Source organism: Tinamus guttatus, unplaced genomic scaffold (assembly GCF_059628265.1).
Source record: "Tinamus guttatus ecotype Peru unplaced genomic scaffold, ASM5962826v1 Tinamus_guttatus_pri_ptg000601l, whole genome shotgun sequence".
Lineage (NCBI taxonomy): Eukaryota > Metazoa > Chordata > Aves > Tinamiformes > Tinamidae > Tinamus > Tinamus guttatus.
Genome location: NW_028289135.1, coordinates 696,515 through 714,712, shown reverse-complemented (window position 1 = coordinate 714,712; position 18,198 = coordinate 696,515). Strand labels below are relative to the sequence as shown.

Below are 18,198 nucleotides of genomic sequence, written 5' to 3'. Positions count from 1 at the left end.
CTTATATTCTTTCTTTACTGCTGATGCAAGGGATGAATTTCAATCTTTCATCATCATGAGAGCAGTTTTTGCAGTCCCTCAGCCATCTTTAATAAGGATAAGAGAAGATGATCCCACCGAGGCACTCGGGGGCTAGACCCTTGAAAGCAGTCATATATCTGTGAGTTATCACAACTTCCTTACTCAGTTTACTCTTCTGCTGAAATTTGAAAACATTAGCATATCTGATGATTATAACCATAGTAACCTGCTGTATCTCTATACTGCCCAGTAGAGAACTGTACTCCCATGTTAGTGTTGATATAGGCTGGTATGTTTACTCAGTGATACATGGCTCTGAAAAACATAGCACTTGGGCACTGTGCCACAGTAACACAGCTATGCTGAACTCTGGTCTCCTTCAGCTCAGGAGGGCTTGCACAGTGCTCAGCTGTTCTGCGCAGAAGTGCTTGCAACACATTCATCCTGCTTCCTGCACTATTATCCACATAAACGGACAGGCACAGAGGGACAGATGGACACATCCGCTCTGCAGCTTCTGAATCTGACATCCCATCTAAGCTTTCATAGTATTTCCTTGCACTTTGTGTGCACTTTATATGGATTGGAAAGTAGGATGTGTAGCTGATAGATTTTGAAGTGAGCAAAACAATTTATCCATTTCCTGTAATAGCTTGCTCCACCCCAGAGCAGATTGTGGATGGGAGAACCTCCTCCATGCTCTCTCTTCAGGCTGGTCTCTGCTTTCATGTCTTAGGGGACTCAAGTATCTTAGGTTTGGTACTGTGCTATCTTTTTGCTGTCTTTTGATATTGCGCTATCTCTGAGTATCTCTGCCCCTGTCCCCTCGTCCTGATCTGCACACACAGTCCCAGCTCGGCTCCAGCCCATCTTTATCCCCATGACAGTGCCTGACACCCAAGGACCTCGCAACTTTGATGGCGGGGAAGGGACAGGCTCTGGCAGCCAGGACCAGCCTGGCCCCGCTGGCAGCCCCTAGCCCCAGGAGTCCCTAGCCAGTGGTGCCCAGACCATAATGTAGACAGCTTGCATTTTACATTACATTTTTTACCATATTAAGAGGTTTTGGGCAGTTGCAGTGGTGTAAGGAGAAAGGAATTGGTCCCCTGAGAGAGGCATGTCATGATTTGCTTTGGACTGAGGAACAAGAATTTAGTCTTAATTAAATAATACGAGAAAAAGAAAAGGCCTAGATGTGTTAATTCGTTGGACTGAAATGTGCTTAGACTCGATTATACACATGTTTTGTTTAACACATTGATTAATTAGGGTGATTAGAGAAGACAATTGTAAAGTTCTACTATTTTGACACTAACAGTTTTGATACTGATAATGTCACTCTGACCCTAAGAAGATTATGCACATTGTATAAATGCAAATGACCTGCTGCTTAACCAGTGAAATAAGCAACCTGAAAAGTAATTTTTCACAGATCACCAAAGCCAGCTTTAAGAAAATGCATTAGTGAAATAGCTTAGTTTTTTTAATAGGCATGTCTGAAAAAGGATCTTTAAAGATATCCCCAACAATTACATATTTTTAGTATCTATAGATCATCTTGTCTGCCATGAAAAGATAGCTGTGAATATGGAACAGATTAAAAAAAACACATGCAAAACTTTATTCTATAAGCATTTGTCTCGATAGTTATACTAGAATGTTAATTTTTCTTCCCTAAATAAAAATCAATAACTTGATCTGTCTAATTTCAGTCTCTTGTGACACTAAAAAGTGATTCAAAATTCATGTATGAATTTAGTCCATTCTTCAGATGTACCTGAGAGATTTTTTGGCATGGGCCTTTATGGTAAAATTTGATATTATACTGGTTACCAAAGCTAAACAGGTGTTATTACACCTTTAAATATTTCAAAAATAGCTTTGTAGGCCATTTCAAAATATTCTGTAAAATCAAAAATACTTACACCTTTCTGTCAGCCTGTACTGGAAACTACAGTTTTATGTACAGAAGACTTCATGTACTATTGGTTTTATTTTGTTTTGCTTTTTTTTAAATGAACTACATCTTTGACATATACCAAATCCATTATCAGAAATGTTTTATTCTCTTATTAAAAATAGTAGAGGAAGCATGAAAATTGAGAAATGATAACTGCAAAATAAGTCCATAGCATATTGTTATATCATCTTCATTACTGAAATAAGATTACATGATTAATAATGAGCTAACTCAAAGAAGTGAAATTTTTCAAATTTGCAGAATATTTTTCAGATTAAAAAGGGCTCACAGAAGCAGGCTCAATGCATCAAACATTTGAATCTGTATTAACTCCTATACATCTATGGTTACAGATACACCACAAAACATACACGTAAGTACAGGAACCTGTAGTTACATTAATGTTATGTTACACATGAAAAACTACAGCTGGCTCAAATTCTTTCAGGTTACAAACTTTTACATAAAAAAGTCAGATTCCACATGCCTTTCTTTTCTGTCTGTTCTTTTAGGAAACAAAAACCCTTTGCATTACTGTGCATTATTTCTAGAGTACAACTTAATGACTGCGTCTCTGTCTCTTGAAGAACATCAGGACTATAGACCATTGTTACAATAAAATGCACAAAGTTTATAGAAAACTTTCAAACAGAAGAGTTGTTTGTTAGGAAATGTTCTTCTTGAAAACGGAATGTTTCATAGACAAAGTGCCTTTTAAAGAACTTTTGCCCATTTTTTTCTGTTCCTTCCTTTTTTATGCCAATATAGTTTCTAATTAGCTTTGCTTACATAACTCCTATCATGAAAGAAAACATTTAGTCATTGAGCTAATCAGATTGGCTAGCAAAGGTTTCACTTGTTTTACTATTGATAGCAATTATTTTTAAATCCCAGATAATAAAAAGCCATTTATCCGTAAAAGAAGAAAATCGTTTAAAAACAAAACAAAAACAAACAAAAAAAACCCAAAGGAGATATGACAAGCATATACCTGATTTGTACAAGAGGAGAGCATTTTCTCTGGACTTCCTGGAGCAGTCTGATGGCCTGATGGCCTTCTTGTATATGATTTTTATTGAAATGTTTTCCCCTCCTCTTTTCTTTTGATCATCTGAATACATATGCACCTATCATCTCTGTGATTCTTCTGTCTCTTTTCAGTCTACCTTAGATAATATCATAGAAAATATAAATGATCTTTTAGTAGTCAGGGAACCATCTTTTTCATCAATTCAGTCATGTTGTACTAAAGAATAAAGCTTTACAGAGCTAAAAAAAAAAAAAAAAAAGAACAACTGGGAATCTATCTGCATGCCTCATGTGAGCATGTTCTCAGACCCAGACATCAGTCAGAAAAGCATTGTTGATTTACTCTTCATCTGTGAATACAGCAAAATTATTTGTCCCTTTTTTGAGAAGCAAACTTGTCTCCTCTGGTTCTGAGGTGAATTGTAAGCACACTGACACTAATTCAGGTATTTCCAGAGCTTCAGGACTAGCCTCCAAGACCTAATGTACACTTTCTAGGATAAATAGTCCCCAGTGAAATTCCCAAGGTGCATGTATCCCCAAGTGACCTACCATATGCTATGGAACTGCAATTATGCATTGGAAAGATCCTCAGCTCTTGGGGTAGGGAATGGTCTATAATGAATCTAAGTGCTGCTGATAAAGGATCCTTAGGGTAACAAAGTACTGGAAATGTATTTTATTAGGTGATGAGCAGGAGAAGAATAACATCTGGATTCACAGTCCATCAGGCTAAAGCTGCCAAGTGTTTGATTCAAGTTACAATGCATTTGAACAACACCATAACAGTTAAATGGATTCCCATGGCAGAGATCCTAATGCAATTTGGAAAATGAAATAGCAATAGAGCAATGGTGTTCACCTTTGACATGAAAAGCGTGATGGAGAAAAAGGTCTATCTGAGGGACAGCATATAGTCAATAGCCACTTAAGAAAGCAAAACAGGGAGCAAGAGAGATCTTGAAGCTAGAAAAGGCTTAAAACCCAATCAGCATGCTGCTACAGTGTGGGTGACCCACACACTGAGACCAACCTTTCCTTTTATAGCACCATTCACAGCTTCAAGTTAATAGTGATGAGGGAGTGCTGATCATATTAACGGAATTGGCAGAATTAACAAGTTTCATACATCATACGTTTACTAAGATACTCGCTGTTGGAAATAGTATGCTTTCATATACAAGCTGCCCATGGATTTTTAACACAATGCACAAATATTCTTGGACCACAGAGCAGACTTTTAACTGATGTAGATCAGCATGAGGTAAGCACATTTGCAACAGAAGAACCTGACATTAAACATCTTAACCAAGCTTAGACAGGATTCCAGAGCACCAAACAGGAGGAGGCAAGGCTGCTGGAGAGGTGTCCACTTGGAAAAAGGGATGCATCATGCAACCAATACACTCTGAATCTGGTTGGTTTCATAAAGCAATCTCAATGAATGAATGGTGCTCTAGCTCTCCCAATTTAATGAGATTTTTTTTTTAATAGTGGAATTGATGAACATTATACTTGCATGGCCTTGGCTTTAATAGAAATTTTATACAGATAATTCTTGTGATTGTGGTATAGTATAAAATCATTAGAGACTGTTTTATTGTTTGCATGCAAGAAAAGGACTCTATGAAAATTAGTGCATTTAGGGATAAGTATATCTTTTCAGAAAAAAAAAGAGAGAGAGAGAGCTGAGCTTCTGCTTTACTATGCTTTTGATTTTGCTACAGCTTCCCATTACCTTGATTACTGTCCTTTCCAGGTCCTGCACACATGCTCTATCTCACCTGAACTAGTCCCACCACCACATTCAGGTATTTCCAGCCTTTGCCATCCAGAACAATATTTGGAGCCTGCAAACAGCATTACATAATAAAATTTAAGAATAGCTGTGTCTATGAAGGGAGACTCCTCTTGCTTCCAAGATCAACAACGAGATTTTCACCAAAAATTGGACTGACAAGTCTTGTCATGATGATTTTGATGGATGTGGGATTTTTTCCTACTAATTTTTGTTGAGTGCCTGCTTCAGCCACTTCTACTTTGACCCAAACAAGCCCTTCTACTCAGCTATGGTGAGGCTGCACCTGGAGTACTGGGTGCAGTTCTGGGCTCCCCAATATAAGAGGGACATGGAACACCTAGACAGGATCCGGCCTAGAGCAACAAAGATGATTAAGGGACGGGAGGATCTATCTTATGAGGAAAGACTGAGCAAGCTGGGCCTGTTCAGCCTGGAGAAGACTGAGAAGAGATCTGATCAATATGTGTAAGTACCTGAGGGGATAATGTAAACCTGGATGCAACCCTGTGCCACATGCTTTAGGTGTCCCTGCTTGAGGAGAAGGGTTGGACTAGATGATTTCTAGAGATCCCTTCCAACCTTAACCGCTCTGTGATTCTGTGTGACTGTGATTCTGGAGGGCTAGAACAGATGTTGAGCATATAACCCCCTCTTTATTAGGAAGTACTGCAATGTGACCAGCTCAGAATCTTTTCTGAGCTCTCAAAAACAGGAAACCAGGGTAAACTGTCTCACTTCCACTCACCCACCCTTCCCTACATGCTGAATGCTTTACAGATGCCTGGAACATATCCCACTACTTTTTTAAAACAAACAAACAAACAAAAAAAAAAAAAAAAAAACTATGCATGGTATAAGAGCAGGACACAGAATGTATATATATGATATACAAAGCTCTCAGGCCATTTTACAACTACAATGAACTGAAGAGAAATAAAGTAATTAGTTTTGATAAACTTTGTTAACATCTTCTAAATGGTACCCCACCATACTGTAGTGTTCTAACAGAGAAAAAAAACTTTAAAAAAACACTTTTTTTAAAAAAAGGGGTTGACCTATATTCAAACAAGAAAGACTAGTTACGAAAAATAGATAACACCTTTTCCTGCCTCCTTCAGACACACATGCACACCTGCTTTGCCATTGCTGACAGCAGATAGCTGCAGGCTTCCTTCCTAAGAGACATCCTGCATACCACAAAATTGCTGTTGAATATGAACTGTGACCCCCTTCAGCTTTGATAGACTTGTCATTTCTCTCAGGATTTTCCATCCATCATGCACAATCTTTCTCAAGTTTAACTCTCTGCTTTATATGAAGCTCCCTTGAGGGAATTTCATTGCACCTGTGACACTACTTTAATTGTTGTCAGGTGGAAATAATGAGTTTTACATGTGATTAGTTCTATTTGTAACCATATAATTTCTTTGAACAATTCTGATTGCTCTTTATTTGTATTAAGTAAGTGTGATTTCCAAACATAACTGTAAAATAAATCTCATTTTGGAGTTTCCCCAAGGCAGGTGTAAGGCGGAGAATCAGGATAGCAGCTTTGAAGAAATGATAAACTTTTCTGTCAAGGACTAGAAACTTTAACTTTTTGATTGTTCCTGTCATACTTAGCAATTCAGTCAGTAAAAGCTTTCTCTATTCTTTCATAGTTCAGGATGATATTCAAGAGAGTTAATGGAATAAAAACAAACTATTGCCTGAGGGAATTACTGAAGGGAGCCCAAACTGAAATTTGAAGGAAGATGGTGTTCTTTCCAATTTTCAGATAACTCCACAAATCTATCAACTACCAAACACTGCTGCCTTGAAATATCTCCAACATGGTTAAAACTTAACTTCTATTATCTTTAGAAAGCAAAAGTGCAGAGTATTACAAAGGAATGGATATAGCTCACCCCTACAAATACATATGTAAGACTGACATGTATAGTCTTAGAGAATAGATAGCAATCTATGGCATTTATTGCAGAGGATGAATAACATTCTGAAGCTCCAGGCTCCCCACAGGAAGAACTGTGCTTATTAAGAATGCCTGACACCTCTTTGAGTTTGGCAACAGACTCTTTGGGTCAGGGTTCCCCAGAGGGTGCTTGGTATTGCTGCTATAGAGAAAAAAAAAAAAAGAGTTCAGTCATCAGGTAGACTGGCAGTAACAGCAGTTATCAGCTCTTTGATCTTCATCCACCGAAAGGAAGTATGCTGAACACAGCCTCATTTTCACTCTCAAGAACAGGAACAAAGGGGAGGTGATTAAGGAAGCTCCCAGCTCCATGCTAAGCTGTGTGCAAAAGTAGGAAAAGGCATCCAGACATTCACTTTCCTCTTTGCAGGAAAGGCCAGGCTGTCCTGGTTTGGGGATTTTCTCCTTTTGGGGAAAAAAAAAAAAAAAAAAAAGAGTTTTGCACCATGAAAGGAAGCACATACCACAGCTTGAGAACCCCTGCTTTAGGCAATGATAAAATTGAAATACTAAGCTCTTACAAGGCAGGAAATACCAAGAACATGACACTTGGCCCTCTGCGCTATGCACATCCACTTTGGCAAGCAGCACAAGAAGACCAGGGAATAGACCCTTTGCTCATCTCTTCCTACAGTGCTTAAAGATTACTGCAATATTTTAGAATACCTAGACTTGGTGCAGACAAACCAGGAAAGTCAATAGTAGATAGTCAGTTTCAATATTTAGCAGAGGATGTAAGAAAAACCGACTGGGCCTTCTTGTGCCAGATTAACTCCATTATTTGTATATTCTCTACTAGTTATATTCAACCTTGTCTGTAGGAGGTAACATTTGAGTTTTATGATATTAATGAGTATTAAGTAATAAGTATTACACTTATTTATTATTGACCTTGATGATAATGGTAGACAGAAAGAGCCAGCCAAGAATGAGGCTCTTCTGTCCCAAGTGCTGTACAGAACATTCAGTTTATATAACTAGACAAGGCACACACACTGCAGAAGGAGATCTACTAAGAAAGTGAAGTCAAGATTATGTAGAAGAAGATGGCTGCAGAAAAACCTGCACCAGACAGCAATAGCCCAATCAAAATCAAGGGTCACAACAGATGTCAGCTTTGCAGTCTTCTGGGCTTTTTCAAAACAGCAGGGTCTGTGCTTGCTCATTTCTTTGGTTTTACCTTGATACCACATGTATTGTGAAGCAGTGATTATTCCACTATTTACTCTACAAAACCAGCAATGCTGTGTCTGCTGTGTTTCTGTGTGGGTTTATCACCAGCCACCTGGCTGGATAAAGTAATATCCCATCAGCAGTATCCAAATCATTTCATCCTGGTGTCAAATCTGGCAAACTTTGCCATCAAGTAGTAAATGCCTCAAAATGATTATCCTATTGCCATGTATCTCACATGGTGTTGTGGCTAGTAAATGGGGATCACTGACACTTCTGAAGGGCAGCACTGTGTACTCCTTTTGCACCACAGAAAATGACTGCACAAAGACTGTATGGATAAATAGGGATTTAAGCTCTGTATTTTACCTTTTTCCCCAAAAAAGGAAATAATTATCAACGCACAAATATTGCCGTGTAATTTTATTACAAACTAATGAAATTCCATTACGAAGCAATGACAGAACTTTTGCTCTGGGAGTTATTCAGTACCTGGAAGGAAAAACTTAATAGCAAAGCAGTTTACCAAATGAACACTCCTTTAAAAAAATCTTTCCTTTTCTTTCAGAAATACAATTTATGGAGCCTTTCAAGGAGGAAACATGATGGAAAGATAAAACCTCCTGTACAAAGTTCAGATTTACAACTAAATCCACTCAGGCTGAAATTCATCAAAAATTTGACATGCTTGAAAACTGCCTTCCCTGGAGGATGCAGTTTGAAACATAATCCCATTAAATGTAGTGTGGAAAATAAGTTGTCCACTTTTTATTTTAGCTTGCTCACCAGTCCTGTAACTAAATGATGCAAAAAGAAATCTTATGGATGCATGCAATGAAATGAACTGGCCATATGCCAGGTCCTAGCTGGATGAACACATCCTAATCTCCCACAGTTACGAGCAACCTTTATGTTAGACCATGTTGTCTACACCAGTCTGCTCTGAGCTCAGTCACCAGCCTTCATGATTAATGTCAAGGCAAGCATGTCACTAAAGACATAGAACATTGTTTTTATAGAAATGAATTGTATGTTTTAAGATTTTTCTGTTGATTTTTTTTCTCGTTTTGAGAACCTAACTGATTTGCAACTGAGTAGCAAGTGCTGAGAAATGAGGGTCCCCAAGTGTCACATCCCTCAACCTCCAGTCTTATACAGCCCGTTGGAGAAACTATTTTATTGTTTTCAGCCCCTCACAGAGGGGACAAAGCAGACCGTGCTGTTCTTGTGCTCCCTCCGGTGGTGGATTCCTAAAGTGTAACAGCAGAAGTAGGCAAGGGCCATCCTAGACCTTGGCAATGCTGGATCAGTAATGCCACTCAGCTGGCTATATTTGCAGTGGAACTAAAAGGAGAAGAAATTAAAAAAAAATGTGTATAGACCTACTCTTTCATTTTAATCTTAAATCTCTGAAGTCTTTAGTGGTACCTCCAAAAAGTAAAACATTTAACTGACCAGAGGGAATTGACTAACAAAATACATCTATGTTTAAGTAAAAGTATTCTGAAGTTTTTCTTGTTGGTGGTGTATTTTTTTACATCTGTACCCTCTTTGAGGATATAAGTTCCTATTCCTTACTACACTTAGATCAAACTTCACTTCAGTTATTTCATTTATTCGATGGCCTTGAGAAGGGCTTAACATCACAGTTAGCTTGAAAAGCTGTCAGACAATCGGTGTTGTACTTAACAAATTGACCCTTGCATTGCCTAGACCAGCTTCGATGGCATCCCTCTGGCTGAAGTATGTGGCTTTACTGAATGCTAAACTGATGCTAAACTGAATTAGAACAGATTAAAATACTGTCTGATTTAATGCATTAATTAATTATTTACATAATGAGATAGACATGAAAACAAACACACTTTGGGGCAATTGAGCCAGAGCCACTGCGGGTGCTATACTTATTCTCTTCTTACAATGCCTGCCTTTGATGGTAACTGCTTCTTTTAAGAGCACTAGGTTCACTTCCCAACTCCAAACAGGAACACAGTGTGCTTGAAAGCATATATTAAATCAGGAGCAGGGCAAGCACTTTGCAGTCAACATGGTACAAACAGTAACAGCCTCATCTAGAAGAGATTTCCTTATTTTAGGGTCAGTTCCTTCCTGATATAAGGCAAAGTCCATATTTCCACTCTGTGTTCTCCAAAAAGGGATTCCAGACTTTAACCTCCACTGTTAATAGCAGTCAAGTCATTTTAATGAACTATATACTTGATGCAGAGATGGGAGTTGCCCATGCCAATAGCAATACCCATTGCCATTGTAGATGGCAGCACCTAGCAAAGAAAAGGAAAACTTCGGCAATCTAGTTTGCTCTAGATTATATGAGCTGCTAAAGGCAATTCATGCATACCTTCTTTTCTCTTTTTTTTTTGACGTGTGTACGAGTTTAAGAGCCTTTTTGTTCATGAAGTCAATTTATGGTAAATTATGGTCAAATGGTTTGTGTATCCACCAAAACGTCATCCTCCCTCCTCCTCCTTCAAAGTGCTAACGAGACTCAATGGCGGACTCCTTCACTCAGACAAAACTCCCCCACTCCTCCCCTTTACTCCAGATAACAGTAGGAGAAAGATAATGAAACTAAGTCATTGCCTTCCCTCCATGACATCCACACATGCTTGCAACCTGCGGGTTTTCTCTATGCTCCAACTTGCTACACAAATCATGGCGAGTCTAGCCTGATTATTATTATGTATTAATATGCTCCTTTAGGTGCCATTACTTTCATGTCAAAATTGTACAGACATCTCCTGACCATTTATGCTGCTTATTCACTGACAATATCTTGTTTGAATGTTGCCAGTATATTGATAAAAGTATGAGAAATCTAACCTGAACAAAAGACTCTGAGCTCTATACGGCAGCAGTTGCACTCTAACAAGCTGTAAAATACAGCAGGCAATAATGGCATAAATAAAGAGTGAGGTTTCCAGAGCAATGGATTTCTTCTTTGTATTCATTTAAGTACTCTTTAGGTGCTCTAGGATAGACAGATGAAGATTCATAGCATATGTATGACAGCTAATTTGCATAGAGATTTAAAACGAATATCTAAAAGATAGAAAAGCATACCATTACATCCTCAGAACAAATTTAAGGTAGCACACATGAAAAACACATGTTTAATGTCTTTTAAGATGATAGAAAAAGCAGCCTAAACTAAATGAAGAAAAAAAAAAGAGAGATTTGGGGTAGACATGAGGTAAACATTCTTGAGCAAGTTTTGTAGTGACATACTGAGAAATCCAAGAAGAGAGTTGGCTTGGATCACCTTCAGGAAATGTTTTCTCTTTCTCTCCTGACAAGAATTCTAGGATGTATTCTCTATTAGTCTGGATTTTCAGCAGCTGATGAAATACTTACCGATCATTTCTAAAAACTAATAAAGCAGAAGGGGGGAAAATCACTGAAGAGCAGTTACTAACTCATCAAAGGCATTTCTTCTGCAAGGACTTCAGTTTTAGGGACTGACTCCACACAACTTTGCTTCACTGGTTCTATGATATGATGTGATATTATGTCAACTTTGTTTCTTTGAACCTTGTTCTTAATTTGGTCAATTCCTATTAAGAAATTGTACAATACCAGATATTGCTACACCATACAAAATACCTAAGCAGTCCATTCACTTCTGGGCTCCTCCTAAGTGAACAGAATTTACTCAGGAAGTAAAAGCTTGTATGCTTGCATTTGGTGCATACCATTGCATTACCTCAATAGCAGTTATTCAGATCTATTCCCTATATATCTGAGGCAAGTAGACAGAAAGGGCAGGAAAAAACAATCCACTTACTTAATTATGTTATACTAGTTCCTCTCTGCTTAACTCTCTTTTCCTCAAGAGAATTGCCAAGTACTGTTAATGGCCAAATTCTTGCTACATCTTAAGTTATCTTTTCTCTTCCTTTAGTAAAAATTATTCTGTGTAACATCAACGTGTTGTAAACAGTTTTTTCCTGATGCATTTCCTCTTTTTCAGGCTTACTGCCAGTGTTGCACTGGAAAGCGTTTTATCTACCACTGTAGATAAAAAAAGGCGGCAGTGAGTATCAACTAAGAATTAGAATTGGGCGGAGAAATATCAGCAGAAACATATCCTGTGAGAATATGCAGGGTCATTGGCATCAAAATGACTGGCACCACCAGAATTTTGTTGTAGAAGAGAGTGTAGGGGAAGAAGATGAGGAGGGGAGTAGCCAAAACACTATTTTGACAATCTTTCTGAAGAAAGCATTCCAACTTGTCACTATGAAATGACCTTCATATTAAATATTTTATCTCAACTTTCTAAAAGTCTACCTCAAAACGTAATATAGAGTCAATCCAAAGTATTTTTCTTTGTAGAAAATGAAGAAACATTTGTTTTTTGATCCTAAAGAAAATAAAAGAACATTTTAAAATTTCTGAGTCCCTCAAAAAACGTAACCTCCTTTTACTTTCCAGCTTCCTCAAGAATGCATGAACTGGTTCAGACAAAAATTGCCACTCCTGAACCAAACTGAGGCCTTCATTTGCTGTTCAAAAATAGTTTTTTTGATGTCAACTCTCGCTTATTCAGTTTTTAATTTTCAGGCGCCTGTGCACTTCCTGGTCTCAGGCATGACAGGAAATGGAAGTACCAAAATATTGTGCAAATGGCTGTGTCTGTGGTAATTCTGGTTTGGCCAAAGAAATGGAAACACTAGCAAAGTCCTGAGTGCGCCAGATCTTGAAAAGATTCCTAGCCTGATTTCCAAACCAACATGGTTAAGATAGGTTTGGATAGCAGTGAAACCTTACGATGCTTCTCAAAATGAACCAAACCCAAGGTTTGCCAACTGTCAAGGAATATACAAGGCAGTTCTTCAAGCTATTCAGTGGACAACAGGGAAAGAACAAACACCTCAAAACTGACCAAAAGATTGTCTGTGTGATTTTCCTCTTTCTGTTTCCTGTGTCCAGCTCTCCCCTTCCTCGTCGAAGCCCGCTTCCACTCTTTGCTTCTAGTTCTAAAATATTATGTGTGTGTGCAGTCAACCTGCCATCTCCATTATGTATTTCACATTATAAGGTCCAGTTTATGTTGGCTGCATGTAGAAACATTACTATTAACTCCTGATCAAAAGTTCTACTGACTCTTTCAATAATAATTCTCACAGGTTTTATTTTTGTTCCTTTAATAAGAAGTGTCTTTAGAGCTTAGTGTACAGAAGCATTGTTGAAAGTGTTTTATTTTCAGAGCTCATGCACCCTTGGTTGTACCACTGCCCATTTGCAGTAACAATGCTGTTGTTAGGATCTGGAGTCACTTACAGTTTTATTTATGGTCCTGGGTTTTGAGTCACAATTAGAGTAATTTTTCCAAATGTTTGGGTTCGTAGGCGCCATCCAAATGGATCCTTAACTTGGAAAGCTTTGATTGTGTTTAGTTTCCCTCTATTGAACTACCTTAGCAGCCCATCTTATATTGCTGAGTGTTGTGGAAGCTATCCAGGGCATTAAATGCCATTGAATGCTCACAAAGCATGTGCCAAGGGAAAAAAAAAAAGAAAACAATCGTTCCCTGAAATATTCAGCCTCTAACAACAAGAACTTTTAACAGACAGAGGTGTTCATTTCAAGAAGCGATTTCAAGCAAATTTTCCTCCTTTGTAAGATCTAAGATCGATACTATACTGAGAAGGACACATGGTTTGGCAAAGCTTTGAAAGCATAAAATTTCGTAGTTGTGGTATAAGTCATCAAGATTTTAAAATAAGAAACACCTGTGTCTTATTGTTTGTACAAACACATGCACACTCACACACAACACTGCCACTGAGATAAAAGGTAAGTGAATGGTTCCAAAACTATGGCATAAACAATGCCAAAGTAAGTGTGGTGATATGTGCAGTCATCTCAAGACGTAGGCATCTTATGAAGAGAATGAGTTTAATTTAAGACATTGCACTTCAAAACATAAAAAAGATTATGTAGCTTGTAAAGATATGACTATTCCCCTACTGCAATACTACAGTAATGCTCAGGTCATTTATCTATTTCATATGGTCAAAAAGCATGGGTGCATAGAGGATAAAAAATATAACATCTCCAAAATGTTCCAACAATGTACTATAAGAATAGCAGACTATTACCTGCCTTTCTATAAACAAGGTTAAAGGACAAGTTTAGTTGAGATATTTTGTAGAAGGTAAGAATGTTTTATATTAATATTTTACACACAGGGAGGGAAAATCAAGAACAGCCAAATTGGCTACAGTCTCCCTAGATCTCACGGTTGCTTATTAGACAGCTTTCAAGCTACCTTCCCAAAATGAAAGTGATTCTTCTGTTGCCAATGTTTGTTTATTTGAAATAGCAATAAAAATAACACTAAATAATGTCTGAATAACACTAAATAAACACTCCTTCCCCATCCAGCTCTGTGTAATTCATATTTGGAATATGATGTTTCCCCTCACTTCGTCTCTTATTGCAATATGTTTCTACTCAGGAAACAAGGGTTTGACAGCAACTGTAACAAGGAGGATCTTCTGACCACAAGAGGGCCGAGACTGCTCCCAATTCAAAGTAACTTGTCTATGTCTAACCCAGCAGACCCTAAAGATCTTCTAAATTTGGGGGCCCTAGTACATGTCCTGGCTTCCCAGTAAATTAATATTCACATGTGCATCAGCCCATTCTTCATGTTTCTCCTCTTCGTTGGTGCACATGTTCTGTCTGGGCCCACATTTTGGACAGAGAGAAATATAACTACGAACAGTAATTTACCTCTCATTTAAATGCAGACATGAGAAACAAATGACCAGACTCTAGATTACTTGATGCATCTCAACAACCTGATGACTTCTGTGATGTATCAGCCTGCTAGAAATTAGTCCAATAACTATTATGGAGGTTGTAAGAAGTCATATATTCATCACTCCCTGCAGACCTTACAGGGCTCAGTCCTGGAAGCACAAATTAGGCACATAGGCAATTGAGAATTTATTGGAATTATCGTCTGTGTGAAAACTCTGTAACCTCCTGGCTAATAGACTACTGCAAAGCTTCCCACATCAGAAAATCACATATTCACTAAGCTAAAAACATAGGTGGTTTCTTTGCTTCTTTATGACCAAGAGAAATCTAATGCAAAACTATTATTAGTAATTAAACAGGGATATGCCTCTAAACAACTAGAAGTCCTGTCTGTTTCTGAGACTAGCAAGAATGTCAAGTTAAAACAGCCTAAAATCTGTTTGGTCAGATCAAAACATAGAGACACCCTCCTTATCACTATCACCACCAGACATCATCCAATTTGAAGTTTAGAACTCCAAGCTGCTCAAAATACAAAATGAAAACTCTGATCCATGTAGTCATCTTTTTAAAATGACAGTGATTCCAGGAACTTTAAAGTTGCTCTCACTAGAAGGAGCTTAAATTTAACTATAAGGAAGTTGCTGAGGTTCATTTTTTTGGCAGATATATCACAGTGGTTAAGGAGACCGTGCCCTTGTCACAGCCACCACCTGTCAAGGTGTACATTCCATGCCCATGATGAGGTGATTCCAGCAGGGCTATGCACACTCTTCCCCATAATCATCCTGTAGTTTTCATGAACCTCAAGTCCACTGTGCAGCGTGCTCTGTCGCCGTGGTCTCTGGTTATTTTTGAAAATACCAGTCTGTCTTTACTATTCTTCCAGGCACAGATAAAGGGAAATTCTTCATCTGGCATGTAGAAAAGAACTGTGTTGTTTTCTGTCATCACACAGCAAGTTAAAAAAGGCATACCTTTCCTTGGACTTTTTATGCAATCTGGATTTGTGGGGGTTTTTTATGATTTATGCAGATATTATACATGCTTAAGAGAGGTACGTGTGAGAAACTATTATACAACCTATGAGCTACAAGCAAAATGACTACAGGAGTAAAGAATGATTGAGAGTTGTGGTATTTGTTGCTGTTTTTGTGTTTAAATAGGGAAGTACACAAGCAGTAGAAATAAACCTGTCTCATGCAACCAGAACTCAAAGTTTAGTCTTGTAGAAAGATGTAAAAAGTATGTTTGCCAATGTGTATGTGCACTGTTTTTTTACTATGGGTGTCTGAGTGTTCATTACCCATTTTATGGAAGAGGTATTTCTAATGCAGACTGGAATTTGTACGTGTTAGCCATCGCTGCAAGAAGAACACAGGCAGCAGCCAAACTAGCACAGGCTCACTACCTGCAGCCACCTAGCAACATGGCTAGCTACCCCTTCTGAAAACTTTGAGTTTAATTCAGTCCAAAATTTTGAATGCATTGGTAGCATAAAGTGGGTGTTCCAACCGATTGACTGTTCTGTCCATGATTTCAAGAAATGCACATTACTCTAAGGTCCACAAACAAATGATACTCATGGGGAGAAGAGAGAGCAGAGGGGCCTGAGAGATGTCACAACCAATGCTGAAGTCAAATATGACTGTATGAATCTATGTCATTTAACTTCCAAAGTCATTGCCAAAATGCCTTTGGCCAGATTTTGCTTCCTTTAGTTCTATGAGATAGCAAGCACTCAGTGAATCATGGACCTGTTAGCGGCAGTTTACGTACACTGTATTAAAAGGCATTGGAATCATTTGAGATTAATGATAATGGAACAATCAGTTGTATTTTGCTTCTAGAGAGAAAGACAGAGAAAGACAGAGAAAGAGAGAAACTCTACAAAATTCTCATTATTTCACAGAAACATCCTGACAGACTGAGACGAAAATAGTCTATTTCACTTTGCAACTGCCAGTAACTCTAGCATAATAAACCTCCAAAGGGCAGAGCCCTCACCAAAACACTTAAAAACAGCTTGAAAGGGGTACTCACTGCCCTATGTTTACTCAAGCACTTGTTTAAAAACACATTTAAGGAAAATGTTTTTATTTCTACAGATTGCATTAATTATAGCTTTGCAAACACTGTGAGTTCTACAAGAAGATTGAACTGAGCTATTAGCTGCAAACCTCACGTCCTGGCTAGAGAAGTGGTCATGGCTTATTTAGCAAGCCTAATGAATTGGCTCACCCGCCTCTAAGCCGAGCTCCATGTTTAGCATCATGGAGAGGCTGTTTCACGTCACTTTATAATTAAAAATAAAATAAAACCGGTCAACCAGACAGGGTCCAAAAGCAGACCTCAGTGCAGCATTATTCCCCTTCCGGAAAAATAAAAGCATCAGTACGGGCACTGACATTGGTCCCAGGTCCTGCGGAGACCCACAGTAAACTTCCACTTAACTACCACGCTTTCCCCTGGAAAAACGCAGTGTTTGTCGCCGGGAGCAGCGCGGCTGCGCTCCGCTTCCCACACACGCACCCGCGCAGCCGTCCGCGGCTCAGCTCTAACCCTGCGCGCGGGCCGGACCGGGCAGCGGCTCTTTCCCGAGGGCTTGAGAAGTGCAAACACCCCGGGTGGCGGCGGGGGCAGCGCATCAACCTGTCCGCTCAGGTGCGCGGCGGGGCCGCCTTACCGTGAGTGCGGAGAGTTTCTGCGCTGGCACGGCCGGGAGCAGCTCCGGGAGAAACAGCAGCAGCAGCAGCACCCACATCCTGCGGCGGCTCCGGGACGCGGAGGAGGGGGACTCTCCCCCGCCGCGCCTTCTCTGGCTCCTTTTCAATCACTCCTGCTGGGAGGTCCCAGCTTAGGTCCCGTTCTTTTTTTCTTCCTTTCTTTTTTTTTTTTTCTCTCTCTCTTTCTTTCTTTCCTTTTTCTCTCTCTCTTTCTTTCTTTTTTTTTTCTTCCCTCGCCCCTTTAAGTTTGGGGACAGGGGATATAGGAGATAGCTGGCGCCTCGCCCCTGTCTCCTTGTCCCTACCTCGCTGCAGGAGAGTCACCGCCCGGGCCCCGCGGTGCCCCCCAGCCCCTCCGCTTGCGGGCCCTCCCGCCGTGCGGCTCCGCCGCCTCCCCCGGGGCTCCGCGCCGCCCTCCGCCTCGGCCCGGCGGCTGCTCAGCCCTGGGGGTCGCCTCCCGTCCCCTCCAGCCGCGGTAAAAGAGGATGAGGAGGAGGAGGGAGAACCATCCAGCTGCAGCCGCCGGTGTGTGCAGCCCGGGGGGCCACGGCAGGCACGGCTGCAGCTGCCAAGCCCGGCGGTGGCGACTTCGCCCCAGCCTCCCCTGCCCTTTTCCTCTTATCCTCCCCCGCGCCGGCCCGGCCTCTGCTTCCTCCTCCCAGAGCCTCAGGTCCCGCCGAGGATCCCTCCCCGAGGCAGTCGGGGGGGCACCAGGCCCTGCGCCCCC

The 18,198-nt window shown here is 39.8% G+C and overlaps 1 protein-coding gene across 3 annotated transcripts in view; it reads right to left on the bottom strand.

The window, feature by feature from the left end:
• Positions 1-17,624, bottom strand: part of SMOC2 (SPARC related modular calcium binding 2) — a 133,120-nt gene extending 115,496 nt beyond the window's left edge. For all 3 annotated transcript variants that reach the window (XM_010221563.2, XM_010221567.2, XM_088534869.1), the window contains exon 1: positions 17,432-17,624. In XM_010221563.2, the coding sequence (XP_010219865.2) occupies positions 17,432-17,509 (78 nt within the window). In that variant the 5' untranslated portion in view covers positions 17,510-17,624. The remainder of the gene's footprint in view (positions 1-17,431) is intronic.
• Between the last annotated feature and the right edge of the window lie 574 nt (positions 17,625-18,198).